We start from the raw sequence: 17,958 nt of genomic DNA, 5'->3' as shown, positions 1-17,958 counted from the left end.
TCATTGAGGGCAGTTATAATGCGAATCTTCAAATTCATGTCTTGAAACTTGATGGCAAATGTTTCGCCGTACAAGCTCATTAGGCAGTCTTAGGCAGTCTGGGGCCAAATTCTGGGGCCAAAAAAGAGCCAGTGTGTGCAGCTGCAATCCCCCTGAGTGCAGAACTGCTGTAGGAGCACCCATGGCTCACAGGGGGCAAGGCCAGGAGAGATCATAAACAGTCATCCAGATTACGCCCTGCCAGAGGATAAGCTGTGCCTTAAACATTGCCAACATTTAAAGACTTCTTCAACTTTTTCTTAAAAACTTGTGTAAATGATTTTATAATGTTCTCAGGAAATGTACTGCAGGGCTTTGCAAAAGTCGCCAATTACTTCTTGTCTTGTGAACAGGGAATTTGGAGAGCAAGTTTTTTTTTTTCTTTTTCTTTCCTGTCTTTTCTTCAATAGCTTTTTTTTTTTTTTTTTTTTTACAAATGTGAGTATTCCTTTGCTCGTTGCTTCTACAGACTAAACAAACCAAATACTTTCATTTTTTAACACACAAAATGATGTTGTCTAGCCCTCTCATCTTACTTGTCTCTCTCCACTGGATTCTTTCCATTTAGCCCCCAGCCTGCTTGAAGTGTGATGCCTGAAATTGGATATAGTATTCCAGCTCAGAGCTTATTAGGCCTAATTAGAAGAAAAGGTTATTTCACGTGCATTTAATGGGGAACTCTTATTTATTCACTCTAGTATGAAATCTGCTTTCTCACCAAAACATGACATTATTGACCAATGACTAGCCTGCCACTCGCTGGAATCTATACATCTTCTTCCTCAGAGTTACCTCCACTTCCAGATCTCCCCCACCCTGTTACCTCAGATGGATAATCCAAACTATTTTATTTATCAAATAACATCAAATTGTTTAAGTAAAAGCCCTACTTACTGCATCCTCCTAGGTGACAGTGAATTGCTAACAACAACCCTAAGCACCAATCACACTCATATATCCATTTAGGATATGCTTCCTGAATTGGGTATGAAAACGTAAAAAACAACCTTTCCCAAAAGCCCCTTACCAAAATCAAGACATGTCACCTTTGCAGCTTTTCTGTTCACACGCCAGTTGTTCTGTCACAGAAGGAGCTATCTGATAGGATTTCTCTCACATGATATTTCCCTTTTTCTCTGAAATTGTGTGTGAAAAAAGGAGAACTCTGGGACTGAAAAACAGGTAAACAGGTATAGGAACTATTTTCCCTCAGAATAAGCAGTAAAAATAACTGAAATGATTATTTTTATTTGTGAAAATCTTCGGTATAATAAAAAACTATGAAGACAACAGCAACAACTTCAAACCAGTTCTGAACTTTCAGAGTTTGTTCAGTTATGTCACAGTAATGCTTGCACTTCTGAAAATACATTTTTAACAAAAATGTTTTAAGAAGGACAGACTTATTTTATGAAAAGCTTGAGAAATCTCTGTACTTTATAAGGCATCATAGATTCAGGTTAAACTTAATACAACTCCACGTCTTCCTCCAGTCTACTGCAGCTATTGCTTTCTGTTGTTAATAGTTAAAAGCTCACTCTTACTAAGAAATGCTTCAGTCATACATCCATATGACTCCTTCACATACTCCTTCACACCAGCTCAATTTTTAGATCTTTGCTGAGACCACAGTAGCTCCTAGGTGCCTATAAGCTAATATAACTATCCTAAATTAAAGGCCCAATTATTAGTTCAATATATTGGTGCCATATGAGTCCTCCTCATCTTAGCTATAAACTGGTCCATGTTATCTTACACATCAAACAAGCCAAGGGACTGTGCAGTTGTCCTTATCCAATTATACTTCCTTTGACTCCTTTAACAGAAACACTTTCTTCTTCCAGATAAACACCCTACATCTAGATTAAGACCCTGAATTAAAAAACAATGAAAATAGACCTTTGTTTTTCATTACACTTGGGTGAATTCTGGATCAGAACAGAATTATCTCCCTGCCCACCACATTTTATTGAAAACACTCCCATCCCGCATGGTCTGACAGAGCATGTATTTTTATGCACAGGTTACGTTATACAAACGATACATAAGATTAGGGATAGTCACCTGCTGAACTAAGTTCTCATAAAACATATTAACACCATCCCACTAGACAACTGCTTAAACAGAAAGATCCAGGATTCACAAACTTGATGGAGATCTCGTAACAAAACCACTAAACATCACAGATGTAATATACTCATCCAAATCACTGAATTTCATCAGTCAGATTTTTAATATTGTACTTGTTGATGTTACAAATAAAATACAACTTAAATACTTTACTTATAAATTTTTCACATTTCCATGTAAAACCAGCAGTAGGTTTAAAGTAAAAAGAGCTTTGTGGAAGCAACAGCTTTTTCTTTAATAAGATTCTAATTTTATAAGAATAATGTGTAAACATACACATACATAATTTCCTTTTGTACACAACTGTGTAGATTAGTTGATACAAATATAATTTATTATAGAAACATTTTTGTTTTTGATTTTGCTACATGCAGTTCTATGCTGGCATCATATATTTGTTGAATAATCTTTCAAAGAGTAAGACGTATGCATTTTGCATTCTATCCCCAGTATGTCCATTGCCAGCAGTGGACCTCATGTTTAGAGAATCGAATTCACAGTGTCAGCAATCTAAAATTAAACTTCAATACAAGATTATAAATAATCAAAAATGAACGCGTCGTTTTCATGTCATAATTGCCAGATGCTCAAAGGCCAAGATCCAAGCCAACAAAAATCAGTGACAGTCTTCCCATTGACTTAGCTGGAATTCACCTGTAGTGAATCACTACAGACTCTCGTTTTAGTTCTTCAGTTTTATCACAATGTGAAGAGTTAAAAAGTGCATCGTATCACAGCTTCAGTGTGAGAAGTAAAGCCTCTAAGTCTTTCTGGGCCTCTTTGTCCTGAAACAAACAGATAATCATGCATCAACTTAAATAGGATAAATCCCTTGATTTGCTAATACGTGCCTATCCACATTTCTTTACTAACAACAGACATAACACACAACCATAATAGCCACAGAATGTACAAGACGGCATAGTAAGTTAATTTGTCAGTGATTGCAAAAATAAAGCATGAAGTAAAAACAAGAGCCAGATGGCAGCCCTCCTTTTACAGCTCTGTTAAAGCACTTAAAATGTTAGCCCCAAATATCCTTCTCAGCAGACAAGTAAGCCTTTCAGCCTAGGCCATAACTTTTATTGGTGTACCTTGCATAAAGTACCACCTTGCCTTACATTTTATGCAAGCTTGCAACCTGGCTGTGCAGTTTTTCTAAGGGTACTTCTGTGATGTTTGCTAATGATTTAATATCCAATTAACAAGGAAACACCAGGAAATGCAATTAACAACAAAGGTTAGATAGTGGCTTCAGTGTATAAAGCCATACCTACCTGTACTCACCACCATGGATTGACTACAGCCTCAGTACCATCCAGACTGGTGTTGGTGGGCTCTACCTATGCTACTGGTCTCACAGAGGAGTGGAGCCAGTCAGTGAGCAAGAGGCAAATAACCTGCTGTGGTCAGAGCCAATACTATATTATATCTCCTATGACAGAAGGGAAAGGCTGCTTTTAGCCTGACGAGTAAATGCACAGTTTGCACAGGGCTGTAAACCAAGCCCGGCCCACAGAACTCTTTCAAAGGTAACCAGTAACATACATTTTGGCTATTCCATATATAACCAGTTAGGAAAGGAGCACATGCAGTATGTAAAACTCCATTATTCTACTCATTTTTGAAGTGTCCCCTGGGTATAATCCACTTGCTCTGTTTGCTGCTGCAAAACTTGCAAAATGCACCTTGGTTTAAGTCCACGTTTCTAAAAATTCAGCACCTCATACCTCCAGACTGGTAAGGGTGCAACCACCCAATATATGCACCCATGTGCATTCAGAAGTGCAAAGCCAAAAGCACACGCACATCACAAATTTTGTGCAAGTATTTCTAATGACAGAGACCAGTATTCCTTCCCCAGATAACGCCACAGGCAATTCTGAAAGAAAATACTTCTGACAGACAGCGAAGTAATCACTGAATTTCAGGATCACTTCATTATCCAATCAACCAAAGAGCTGGAACAAAATACTGGACATTTTAAAATACATTTTACGGGTGAAGAAATCCCTGCTTCTCTTTATTTTGGTTAGTTGTCCATAATGTCATGGAGGAACAGAGAAGAATATTGAGATGATAAAAACCATATGCCAGACACGTCAAAATACATTATATTATTGGTCTGGATTAAGGCATTAATACATTAGCTGGATGCTTCTCTTGGAGTCATTGCCTTGCTCCCACTGGCAACAATAGGCTAAACTATCTGCCTAATCATTTATCAGAGGCCTTAGAAGGCACACACTGCAAAGCCAGTAAGCTCTTGCCAAAATACTCTAACAGAAGGAAACATCATGCTGAATTCAGCACCCCTTAAATTCCACATCACTACAGGCTGCCTGGAGCACCAGCCCATGGCTTTCAATAAAAGCTGGGAAACTCAAGATCTGTACCAATACGTTCATTAATTTAAGGAAAATACACTCTCTTCTGTACTCACCATAGTCAACTCGTGAAAATTATGCCAAACTCCATTAAACAAAAAAGTAAAATGCCAGATACTGTCCCATGTTATTAAGAAAACGGTTTAATTGTATCTGGTCCTACCCTTTTTTACACTTTCCTAAGCCAAAAATAATGATGACGCAGGTTTTCTCATATCTGAACAGTGTCCAGCATTTCATGGGTTGACAGATTTCTTTACTCATTTTTCATGATATAGCTTTTTAAAATACAGCTCCAAGCAATCACGTATAGTTGCCCAATATAGTCCTTGGCTTCTAAGGAGAGAAACAAGGAACTCTATTGAGTTGCAAGGTCCCAAAACCATTGAGCAATCCTTCCTGAATCTTCCTCTGAGCTTAGGACAAAGAATGAAGCAAAACCGTGACTGTTCTAAGAACTAATTGGAGAAGAAACTGCAAACGTGCAAAACTCTCTACTCTGGGTTGCCAGTTCTAAACAAGACTGTATCAGGAACAAGAAGTATAATCGTTACAAACTATTTAATGGACTGTGTTAATCGAGCCAATGGCTTCCAGTCAATAATAATAATCCAGATGGCAAAAGCATTTTAAAAATCAGTAATGGCGTTAAAAGCAAAGCTGAGAATGGTCAGTGAAGGGAACAATATTGTCACACTTGGAGAGGGTCCTTGCAGACCAAGGGTTATGTCACACCAGAAGGAGAGAGAAGCCCAGAACGCTGTTCATTGAGCCTGTCTCCAGTCTTAAGGATGAAAACTTCATTAATGTCCAAGCCTTTACTGTTAATTGGAACAAAGCCTTAAGTCCTATATTCGGACACTGTTTTTTCTCGTTGATTTCCGGGTCTGTGGCTTTCTAAAAATGAACAATTTTTGTTTGTTTTTATTTTTATTTTTTTCCAAAGACAAGCTTTGATCTCCCTCTAGAGTGCAGCAGGAAAAGAAAGAGGTGCAAGGCATGAGGAATGCAATGTATTTTGCGTTAGTCCCATTTGTTCCCCCTGAGGCTTAGTTCAGCGTTCACTGAATACCCAGCCATTTTCAACCTTGACTTTTTACTGTCAAGGCTTACATTTATTAAACACTTCTCATATCATTTTCAGAGTTGAACATGAGTTCAAATGTTTTGCTAACTGCTACATGAAGGGTATTTGGAGTTACGGGGTCAGTGACTGCATTTTCCCCCTTTCCTCTTCAGTTGCCATTCTTTTCAGTTTCATCATTCACAGGGGATATGCACAAGAAAAAAAGACCTGGGAGGCCAGGGGCTGAACAAGGGAAGAGAGGGAGTTGAAAACAAGAGCAAGACAGAAGAGATAGCTGGCGGGAAGAAGGGAATGTTGGCTTAACTGGATATAGCCCACATTTTTACAGTTAATTTCTGCTAAAAATTAAAAAATATATCAATAAGCATACACAGACATAAATGTGCATATAAAACTTAAAAAGCAATTAGAACTGAGACAGCAAGATAACGATTTTACCTTCCATCTCAGCTAATTATTTCCTTATGCACTAAGCACACTCAACCCAGGCACTACACATGTGTGCACTTGTCGACAAAGTCCCAACTGTCAATGGAGAACAGATAGACCCCCATGACCACCGACAAAATGGTAACTCCAGCCAACTACAACATAACTGCGCAACCAGAGCCAAATCCCGAGCTGACATGCATCCTCGTAGGGTTTCACTGAAGTCAGTGTGGCTGCATGGTATGTTAAATGTGAGGGCTGCGAGGGTGGTCCAAAGCTGTGCTCTGATATGTGGTAAAAGAAAGGAGGTGCTGAGAGCCACCCCTGCTTTCGGGTACAGCTGTATCATTCTTTCACAGCTCCAGGAAAAACCCTGGGCTCTAACAAAAAAGGCTCCCAAACATGCACAAGGATTGTTAATTAGAGAGCAATAGCTCTTGTGGACTATATAACTCGTATAAAGCTATATGCTATCCATACCCAATGTCATGATAAGATTCTCACATATGGTGTGTGACTGTAGTAGGTGTTTGTTTGCACACCAAGGCATAATGCTGTTTTTTCCCTTAGATATTTCAATAAACCAATGCAATCATTCACTTGCAACTTTCTGTATGTACGGCAGTCATCACAAGTCAGGGTGCTTTATGTTCTTTCATATTTTTAGTATCTTCCTCTGGGAATGAACTGTAACTTCTCAAGGCTCCTAGGATCAAGGTAAGCACAGCTTTAAAATATGTAGTTGACAATAATTCAACATGTTCTGATTATACTTCGAGCAGACAGGAAAACACCCTTTCACACCCAGATGACTGGGCCTGAATAGTTCAGCTAGTTCTAGGACTGCTGTTGAAAAATTACAAAATGGCAAATTTCAATTCAGAATAATTGTTAACTGCGTAAAAATTTTATCCACCAGCAGATTCTTTTTTAATTTACCAGACCAGGTTGCACCCATACTCTGGTTTCCTTTAATTATTGTATGGAGCTTTTGGTGTTCAAGACGTTCCCCCTTTCTCTCCAGCTGCCACCCCACCACCGTGGGACCTACAGCCCTTCCTCCCGAGCAGTCATCGCTGAAATGGCTGGGACACACTCAGGCCCAGTTACAGCCCTTTCAGAGGGATGCCTGTTGAGGCTCTCCCTCCACCCTGTCTATTGGCTCCGAGACAACATATTTTAAACTCCTGGAAGCCTGACGTCCCTCAGCCACTCTTCAAAACCAGGAAAGTAACTGCACACCTCTTCATCCCGCAATGCCCCCGAGAATCCTCCTCTGCAAGTACTCCTCCTGCACCGCCAGCACGAGACACGCTCCGTGCTCTGAGGAGCTGACTGCCGAGCACTGCTGCTGCACTAACAGCTGTGCTAAAACTGTGCTGCCTCTGTCAGGATTTTGCCTCCAATACTGTGTGATAAACTAGTCAATTTAACCACAAATTATAATACCCTCGGTATTTATCAATGCAGGCTTTCTTCCTATGTACGAAAATACTGCACCACAAAAAAAATATCTTCAGCATTTTGGGAGATTGTTTTTGGAGGGGGGATAAAGTATAAGCAGACAACGCAAACAAACCTTTTAGCAAGAACTTCAAAAAGATGCGGATTGCAAATCAGTCTGATCACTAAGAGAAAGATAGACTGATAAAATAATTTACAGTAAAGGAGGTCTCAACTTCTTTAGGCTGATCTTTTACAAATGTCTCATTTTTAGCAGCATTTTACAGTCTGAAATGTGATCTCTTTGCAATGAGTTTTTAAAAGGACTATTCCCTGAGCTCGAAGCACTCATATTCTGTGTAAACTGAACCACAATTTAAGGAATAGTTTTTAATAGTCTTTTTTTTTTTTTAAGCAGTTAGCATAATTTTTGACAAACAGTATATTCACAAGAACCTTTAATTTGGGGTTGATGGTAGCTGTTAGAAAGTTCTTGTTTAACTTCACAAACAGTATTAGCAGGAAAACAATAATCCAAAATTCAACATGAACACAAATATGAATACTTCCATTATTGTGTAAATGAAGCATTATGGACTTCTGCTTTTGGATAACAATGTACGTAAAATCTAAAGGAATTAATATCCTCTGAAGACAATAACATTTTGCACTGAGCAACATGTGTAGTTTGATATATCTTCTAACGGGAAAATCAGGAAGATGAAGAGAAAGTTCATAATTTTTACCCTTCTTTTAAAACCAAATTAAATTTTTCCTCCTTAAAATCTCACTCAAAAGAACTGCAGCAGCTTCAAATGAGATCTATTGGAAATATCACAGCAAGGTCTGCTACACAGAACCAGTCAGTGGTGGCTAGAAGAGGCATTTCTTGGTGAATTTGTTCTGGAAAATTCAAGATATTCAAAAGGTCTGTTGTGATGGGAACAACTGATAGAAGCTGAAAGTTTATAATCCGCCCTCACTTCAATTCCTTTTAAACTCCCATTCTTTTCCTTACAAACAAAATTCAAAATGTAAATTAATAACCTGGGAAGTTAATTATGATAATGTAAGAAGAAAAAAAAAAGTAAGAAAATCTTACTTGCATTATTTCTTCTCAGCGGCTGCATTCTTATTTAAACATTCAGCCACCGTTCCTTACCATTATTACATTTACTTCCTTCTCCGCACTGTTTCCCCAGCTTTTCAAATGTCACTGTGGCTGGAGGCAGATTCCTTACCAACCCTTACACTTCCTGCCATGCTCCAGCTGTAAGAAGTGAATGTCAGAATGATAAAGTTCTGTAATACCTAAATCTCTCTTCCTTGTTACTTTTAACTCTGAATTGCCTTTATTTTTGTTCGGAAGGAGGGAGTGATTTTTAAATTAATATTTTTTAGCTCTCAGTGCAAACATTTATTTTGTAGTCTTAGAAGAGCTGAAAACAGAAAATCAGGAAGAAGAAATTTATTGTAATGGAACTACTGCTTTTTAGATTTGTTTTCAAAAAATGTTGGAGAGACCTGAACTTTGGGCTTTTAATGAATTAATCCACTATATCTTTTTCTCTGTTAGGCTGCTAATACCTCTGTGGTGAGCTCACTGGCCCTAAAAGCAGAGTTCTTTCCCAACCCCCAAGCTCACCTCCAGACACAAGAAAACATTGTAATTTCTTCACATTTATACTTCATAATTCTAAATTTATATGTACATTTTCTACAAGTTCCTCCCCTGAAAATGCCAAGCAATCTTTTATAAACAAGAAATTGGTGTCATCTACCTAGCTCTGTCAAATCACCTTATTCCATTTACGTGAAAAGCACTGTGTGTTTAATCAAGCATAGACACCCACACACTGATTTTCTTTCTGAATATAAGAACATTGATGTTTTCAAATTTAAATTTTATTTTTTCTCCAAATTCAAAAAAAGATATTTTCCCATCACAGTAGTCCACCACATCTGGTTTTGACAGCCCTTTATGTAGCCACACTCAACGAGGCTCTGAGCACATAACAAAATAATGAGTCTCAGTCAGAGTAGTGCGAGTTCGATGAGATAAACAGAGCAGCTGTTAGACACTTTGCAATAACTCACAGCAGTGCTAAGCATTAGGATGTCTATTTTTGAAGGGGTAAATGTTTCCCAGGACCCAGGGGTTATCCACCTGGACAGCAACCAGAGAAAAACAGGACAATTTCATGTCCCATGCACCTCCAGCTATGTAATACCACTCTACAGTGTGACGGTATTTATGGCCAAGGAAGAACCGTATGATTCATCAGAGGTTTCTGTTTAGAGTAGAGAGGATGGAGAAAGGTCTCTAATGTAGTACTGGAACAGGAGTTTTGTTTCACAGATCTAATTTCTACCAAATCTCTCGTATTCCCTTTCAAAAGAAAAAAAAATCATAGAATGGTTGGCTGAAAATGTGCCAAACTAAGAAAAAAATCACACTAATATTAGGATTTACAGGAGTCAGCCATTCAATCAGAAGCTGTCTCTACCTTGATTACTTCTTTGGTATCCTTTCTCAAGTTTTTTGTTTGGTTGTTTTTTTTCTTTTACTTTTTTTTTTTTTTTTTTTTTAAGAATTAATTCTGTTTGGAAGCCACTTGAATGGAAAAGATATTCTGTAAGTGGTAGAAAATACACACAGAAAGGCTATTTGGATGTGATACAACATTCAAGACCAAAGCCATCTCACTTAGCTTGAAATGTTACATGAAATGAATCCTAGACAAAGTGTCAAAGAAGTACCCTGAGTTAGACCAGCTGAGAATTTGACCTGAGGTTTAAAATGAGCTATGGGCTATTTTACTGATGCCGAGTACCTCTAGTTCCCACCGAAGTCAACGGAAACTGTGGATGCTCAGAAGCAAAAAAGAAAAAAAAAGAAAAAAATAAACCATTATCTACTATTATTTTTCATAGCTATGCTGCAGGGTGATTTGTATCATGAAATACTACATATTTCCTCAATGTGGCACCATTCCAGCAAGTATGTCTCTCAGTCTACAACTGATTTTATGCCTTTATACATATATGTTTCTCAGAAAAAGTCAACATTTAGAAACAATAAAGGAATTCCCCTGCCTGAAGAAAGAGATGTTTTAAAACTCACATGAGAAACTATGATTATACTTAGGAATGATGGGTTTCACATGACTGTGACAACATCCTATGCTGCTGACAACCTTGAGATCCTGTGCTGTGGCAAACTGAAAGAAATTGTCAAACTGCTGCTGAACTCTGTTTTCTATTTCAGACCACAAACCCTGTCTTTTACAGGGCTGTAGGCAATTCAGTCTCCAGTCATTAGTCTCTTCCCTCCCTTAAACTAGCCTGACTAAATGTTATTCCTACATACAGCTCCAAGCTCTGAATCATTTCAGTTCCAGTGTTTCCCCCAGAATTAACAGTTTTTCTCTAAACAAATGAGACAATATTCTAATTCAAGTGGGATTCACGGTAACAGTTAGCATTCGCAGAGTTTGTGTTCCAGATCTCCATTTTATAGTAATTCCCATGTGTGAGCTTGGTGTTACCTTGTGCTGCTTTAAAAAAAAAAAAAAAATTACACATGGTTGCTCCAATACTGAGTTTTCTTAGACCCTTTTTTCTAAACTTAACTCAAAACAGAACAAGCAAATGAGCCAAAGCAGACAAATCTGTGATATCTATAGAATTAGTCAAAACAGAAGAGAACATTGTCTTCCTGTCTTCTTCAGGTGGACAAAAGATTTTGGGTGCTGCTTGCTGCTTCTTCTTCAGTTCACAAACCAATATAATTCTTATTTCATCACCATTCTGCTCACCAGAATACACACGCACCTCAAATTGCACCCAAATTCCTGCTCTCACCTCTGGCCTGCTGCCACTTCAGAAACGTGATGGGGTGATCCTTTTTGCAGGGACTAACCCCTGTCCACAGGGTGGCCCACGACACACTGAACTCTGAGGACTGAACCGAGCTCGTGTTTAGACTGATGGCATTGGCTTTTAGAGGTAGGATTCACCTCCCATTAACTACGAAGTCTGGAAATCAGGTGTCTCAGGTACGCATCTTACATGTCTTCACACCTGGTCTCTGTCAGCCGTTAGGGGACAGAGAGAGTCGGGATGAGGTACCTGGAAGCCTCTCTCTTTCCTCCACTGAGTGTATGGGGAGCCTTAGCAGCTACGTGTCACTAGACACCAAAATTTTGTCCAACTGCTGTTACCAGAGATGAATCTCTATGCTATCTCTGTACTTTTCCAAGGAGTCTGATGAACATGCTGAATGACTAAACACACACAACCTTCTGCCTACCAGAAGTTTCTGCGATACATATGTTTGTTTGAAATTGCACTGGATAGCTACAGAGTCCATTGCAGTAAGACCTGGAGTGTAGTAGGTTAAATACAGAAAAAAAAATTAAAATGCACGAACACAGTCAAAGCAGATATATACAAAACAGGCTGAGTTCAAGCAATTGCAGTTGCATGCGCTCTCTCAAACCACTTCTCCTACGTTTTACGCAGCAAAAGTAGAAAATAACTGATAATTCTGTTAAAACATTGTGTAAAAATAGGCAAGCCGACGGTACATTTCAACAATAGGTAAAGAATAAAGAGTTAAGATATTATTATATCATATCTACATCAGTATATATTTAAAGAAACAATGAACCTAAGCAATGATTACTTAATTTATGATTGGTACATACTCTCATTTGGACCAAAAATAAATGCCACCCAGGAGCAGCTGCTGGTGAGGCATGCAGTGGTCTTTCTTCTGAGTGGGAACATTTGACATAAACATGTTAGTGCTCCACACGCAGCGCTTATTGTCAATCAAAACACAGAGCTATTTAATGGTCTTTTTCCTTCACTTCAAAGGACTAAATGGGATAGGGCCAATTCATCTCTGGAATCACCTCTCTCTCTCTCCCTACCACATCTGCTGTGCTCAAAGGGGGTCCCTTAGGCTGACAAAGCTCAGGTTTGAACTTGTCACGCTCTAGGATGGTAACACTTTTTCAGTCATAGGTCGATAATTATGGAACTTGCTTCTACATGAGATGAGACAGCAAGAGTGAACCTTCTTGCCATGACTTGGTTTACATTCGAGAAATTCAATCACTTAAAATCTCACAAATCTCTCTAGAAATTTTGCTCCCATATACTAAAATACTCTAAAGGGTCTGAAAGGGAATCTAATAATCTCAGAATAAATTATGTTGCAGCAGATATAACTGAAAGAACTGTGCCACTTTAATCACATTGTGGTTGAAGACAAAGCCAAGTTTGAACAATTCATCCACTTCTGCTGCAGCTAACAACACACAGTGCCCCACAGGCCTCGACACAGATCACAAAACAGAGGCTTTCGGGAATAGAAGTAGATATTGTGGGACAAAAATCCCAAGTAATTTCAACTGAGAAAAAGTAGGTCTGAGGCAAAATTTCAGAACAGTAACATGCTCAACGGCTATGGGTTGAATTACAAAGACTGCAATTCAATTTCTGACAGCCTCTGACACAGACTAGTCCCTGACACAGTCTCTCCCTCAAACAAAGATTATTTTTTTCTTTACAGCTGTAGATACGAACAACTGCAATAATCCAACCTAGAGAGAAGGAAAAAGAAAGGTTCTGTGTTCAGAGGAAAAAGTGAAACATTATTACTGACAGTATAATAATTTGAACCAAAGCAGGACAGTGGTCACAAGAGAACAACTTATCACTCTCAATACCCACCTCATTAGTAACAGAGAGAACTGACAGTGCAGAATCACAGTACTTCAGTGCATTGTTTTTCTGGCCAAGATCTTTATAGCACTGAGAAGAAAAAACATTTTGTTTCCAATCAGACCACTGTAAGAATACCAGAGTCTACAAGCTATTAGTTCTAACAGAACTTGGTTACCTTTGCCAAATACACATAATTGTATTTGGAATATCCTGGATGCATTTCTTCTGCCTGAAGAAGAAAAAACAGGAAACAAAACAGACATAAAAATTGCATGAGGAGATTTACATGGTCCATGTAACATTTTCTGTCATGCACTAAACTTCCTCAAACATCAGAGTGAATCACCCCTACTGTGCACCACAATGTTTAGCACTTCCAACAAAAAAAAATCCCAAGAAAATTAAAAAAAAACAAACACTAAACCAGGCACACAAGTTGTTGATATTGTACACAAGAACATTCTGTATTCCTTGGTACTCTTTCTCTAAATGCTTAGTAAAGATACTGGAACATTCTGTAGAACATTATTGGATTCATTCATTTACACAATGGGCTAAAAGACACTGCTGTCACTAGATTATTAGTAATTATTCCCTCATCAAAGAAATTAACGTGCAACCAACCATCCACATGTTGAATAACTGATACTGAACTGTATTCATCAACGTTTTAATTGTTTTTCTGCACAGACTCTGTATCTTCTAGCTCTGGGTTCACCCTTCTTTTTACATTAACATCTTCTGAAAAATTCAGGTAGTTTGAAAAGTTCAAGATCATCTTCCTTTTAAAACACATCAAGGATGTAAAACCTTGATCGATGAGTACCAATATTACCAATTATCTACTAACCAAGAAGCAGCTTTAAATCAGCAAATAGTTTTGGGGAGAGAAAAACTACATCAGTGAAACTTACTGTAGCTGCAATTCTTGAACCAAAAAAAATGCTGCTTTCACTCAAAGTGTGTAATACCACACAATTGTCTTTTGGAAGGTAATTCAATTTCTGTTGCAGAAGTTGACTTAAAACCACAGCCACTCTGCAGCCCCCCATGAAACACCCTGAAGCTAAAGTATATATTTCAAATTATTTCTACCATCTTTGGATTTTGATCTTACAGATAAGATCTCTACACTGGGAAGATGGCAATGTATTGTATTCTCCAAAATTCAGAAAATCGTGCTATCTTTAAATAGACACAGAAAGAACATAGAAAATAAACAGTTTTCATAGTGGGGAAAAACATGTTTGTCCTTGGAGAAACTGTCTGAAGTTAATTTTAATGATGGAAGTTTATGCTTTCAGTTCAGTCAAGTGAAAAACTTGTATGTAGCAGGCCCAGAATTTGAAATGGCTCACACGAAAGACACTGAAAGACAGCTTCGTTTTAGGCACGTAGTGTTTTCTCACAACTGTGCACACAGATAGAACAAGGACTTATGTAACATTCTTTTCTACTTCACTGTAAAGGTCTTTCCTCTGTATCATTTCAACCCCACAAACAACGGCTTCTACTGAAATTCAAAGAAGAGCCCCAGATCAGAAAAGCCTAAGTGTCACAATGCCAAAGTTTTCCTTGCCTATGTTAACACTGTTGCAAAAGTGGGCAAATAAGTAGTTATTGCTAACTTGTTTCAATGGCATATGTAACTAATCTGTATCTATTTTGCATTAAATTCAGTAACTATTAACATAGCAAGCCATTGAAGATTTCTGTAAAACTAAAGAAAGAGAAGTGCTAGCCACTCATCTCCAAACGCTTTTTAAAATAGAGAAGAAAAAATATTTTATTATAGAGCTCTGCGGTGTTTAGGAGAACCCTTGATTTATAGCTACAGAACATAATCTGTTGAGCAGACATCTTGACAACAGTCACACACAGCAGCTGGTAAACAGTCACACAGGAAAACTCTTGGCTAGCACCTACCTTAAGAAAATTCTGCAATGCTTCTTCTACTGTTGAAGTTGGTGGAGTCCCAAAGAGAGCAGCAGCTACTTTCTTTTCAAGCCAAGACAACTGAGCTACCTATAATAAAAATATAAAAACATAAATCAAAAGCCCTCATGATTGCTTCTCAGTTTTGGAGTGAATACTGTCCTGTGCTGCTGTACTACTTACACAAATTATTTTGCAAACAAGCTTGTAAAGGAATGCTTTATGCTGTTGATTTGCCAACTCAAAGCATAGCCTTTTGGATATTAAATTCCATTAACTCAGAAATGTACACTTCAAGATATACAAAACATCAACATCACTGATATGAGAGTATTCCAATGTATGAATCTTAAAGTACAGTTTAGGTATCATAAGACCATGCTATTTTTCTAAGGCTAGAAATAGTGCTTTAAACCTGTTAAGGTTTTCACGGCAGACAGCTTAGCATGGTAGTCCATGTACTGACTGCTTTTCAACATTATGAAAAGTTGCTGCTACAGTCAAAATGTCAGTGCTTTTGGCCCTCATAAAACAAATTCACTTACTATGCAGAAGCTGGTCACAATCATTGTAAAGAAAAAGGTTTCATTTTTTCCTAACAAGTAACATTTGCCGAAGGCTTCATCTCTTTTCAGGAAGACAGGCTGCTATGAAAAGGACTTTAAGGTACTGTCACATTGCCGCATAATGTACATGACTTCTTCCCTTACATATATTGACAGCTAACAGAAATTGCTCTGGTTATTGCCACAGAATACTTGGCTCCATCACCTAACACAGCAGAACACACCTCATGTCTCTAATGAAGGACAGAGCTGGGAAGGAATGCAGTGCGAGACTGGAGCCTGTTGAAATGGAGAAGCCACACTCATTTGGCCACATCTACTACATCTGTAAAGAAAACCCAGAACTTGATTTCTTCATGTCAGTATTTGTTTGAACCATGGCCCTGATGGCTCCTGTCACCAAGTATGTGTGAGTTAAAAAACAGTAAAAACATGAATGTTCTGTGTTTTACCAGCAACTTCCAGCATGATTTGTGCAACACAGAGAAGGGAGACGTAGCCAAGAAAGAGAGCCTCTCTCTGGAGAGCCAAGAGGTGAAATAAGAGTCATCACATCTACAGACATCTCTGTTTCAGAGGCAGAGGTGATTCAAATAACACAGTTGAGCATTGAGCTCATGTCTGTTCTACTGCTGTTAAAACCAAAACGGTTTTGGATAGCTTCGGACTATTCCTGCCTCATTCTCTGGCTTCCCAGTCTCTATTTAGGGCTGTTGCTGCTTCCCCCTACCCTCTTGTGCTGAACTCAGCAATAATGTATTAGGTTACAGTTAATTATGGTAAACTATCAGAATCCATTGGCACCATAACACAAAGCTATCCACAGCCATCAGCCAGAACGTTTCTCTTTTGAACAGGCATCAATCTCTATGCATTTCTTGTTGCAAAGTGCCCTAAAAATACCACTGCAAAGAGTACAAATACAGGCCAGCAAGCAACAGAAAAATGCACAGGACCAGGTTTTCTTGCTGGCTTCAATGACCCAAGGTACATAAGAGCAACTCTGCTTGGAGACAGAAGGCATCCCGGCCAAGTTTTGCTGGTTGTTTGCTAGGGTTCAACACCTTATTCATTAAATGCCATCAGTAAGTTTTTCATGCAAAACCATTAAAAATGATCTTCCAGAGAGAGTAATAAAAAGCGTTCTTCATTCTCTCTCTCATCTCCCACTCTTGAAGCACCTTCTAAGAGAATGAAGTGCAGAATTTTATTTATTTATTTTTGAAAAGCTCTCTGGTAATCTTCAAGTTCTTGTTCACAGAAACAAGAAGATGTTTCCCCCCTGCCCTGCACTGCTTTAACACTGTTATAAACTGCAGCATCCTGGTTAAAACTTCAAATTGGAGGTATGCATACAGCTCCCTCACATACTTCACTTTCCTAGCAGCTCTCTAGTTTAAGACATATGCTGTGAAAGATGTCAAAAGGATTCGTGCAAACATATCGTTTTCTTCTGCTGCAGCGTTCTTTATTCTCTTCGAAGAGGAAGGGGGTTTCTTTATTTCTAGGTCCATCTCATCATAGAGTAAGCTTACAGGAGAATGATAAGAAGGAAACAATAAAGGGAATCCATAGGCTTACACTGTTCTCTGCAAGACCACCCAGCACCCCGAGGGTATACATACAGTGCACAGATACAATTACCACACACGTGTCTGCTGTTCTGCAATAATGAAGGAACAAAATTGCAGTTTTTCCATGTAGAGTTATAATTACCTATTGAAAACACAAGTCCTTCCTGGCAGTTGTTTTATTTTCTTGCAAGATTTAATCAGAACTGATTTACTGAGGTTTTAGTCCTTATTTTGTCTGGCTTGGGTGCTGCTTTGCACTATTCAAACTTTTTAAAAGAAAATACACTCGGCCGTTTTTATATTACAAACCCAACCAATCTAAAGCAATGTTTAAAAACAGAACACACATATGGACAATAGCGATTTATCTTCAATGCACAGTGGATTCAATCCTATACTTTATAACTATTACACAGATAGACTGATGGTTCTGTAATGCTTCCAACTTGTCTTCCATACTTAAAGTATTCCAACTTGTAATCCACTGGCTTGATGAACTCATTGCAGCTATCGCCATCTGTAAATGGTCCAGGTTCCTTGCACAGACCATAGGGACAGTGGCACTTCTAGTGGGCCATTGCTCTTATTTCACCTATGACGGTCCTGGATGAACACTCCTCTCTTTCCCTTCA

The 17,958-nt window shown here is 38.4% G+C and overlaps 1 protein-coding gene across 5 annotated transcripts in view; it reads right to left on the bottom strand.

Moving 5' to 3' along the window:
- Positions 1-2,233: 2,233 nt before the first annotated feature.
- Positions 2,234-17,958, bottom strand: part of RMDN2 (regulator of microtubule dynamics 2) — a 46,779-nt gene continuing 31,054 nt past the window's right edge. For 2 of the 5 annotated variants that reach the window (XM_080584761.1, XM_080584760.1), the window contains exons 8-11: positions 15,178-15,276; positions 13,427-13,480; positions 13,258-13,338; positions 2,234-2,954 (exon numbers count right to left, since the gene is read on the bottom strand). In XM_080584761.1, coding sequence (XP_080440887.1) covers positions 2,901-2,954; positions 13,258-13,338; positions 13,427-13,480; positions 15,178-15,276 — 288 coding nt within the window. In that variant the 3' untranslated portion in view covers positions 2,234-2,900. The other 3 variants (XM_080584759.1, XM_080584765.1, XM_080584763.1) reach the window with 2 other exon arrangements.

Source organism: Anser brachyrhynchus (assembly GCF_964034855.1).
Source record: "Anser brachyrhynchus genome assembly, chromosome: 3".
In the NCBI taxonomy this organism is placed as follows: domain Eukaryota; kingdom Metazoa; phylum Chordata; class Aves; order Anseriformes; family Anatidae; genus Anser; species Anser brachyrhynchus.
This window is presented reverse-complemented; position numbering and strand designations above follow the sequence as displayed.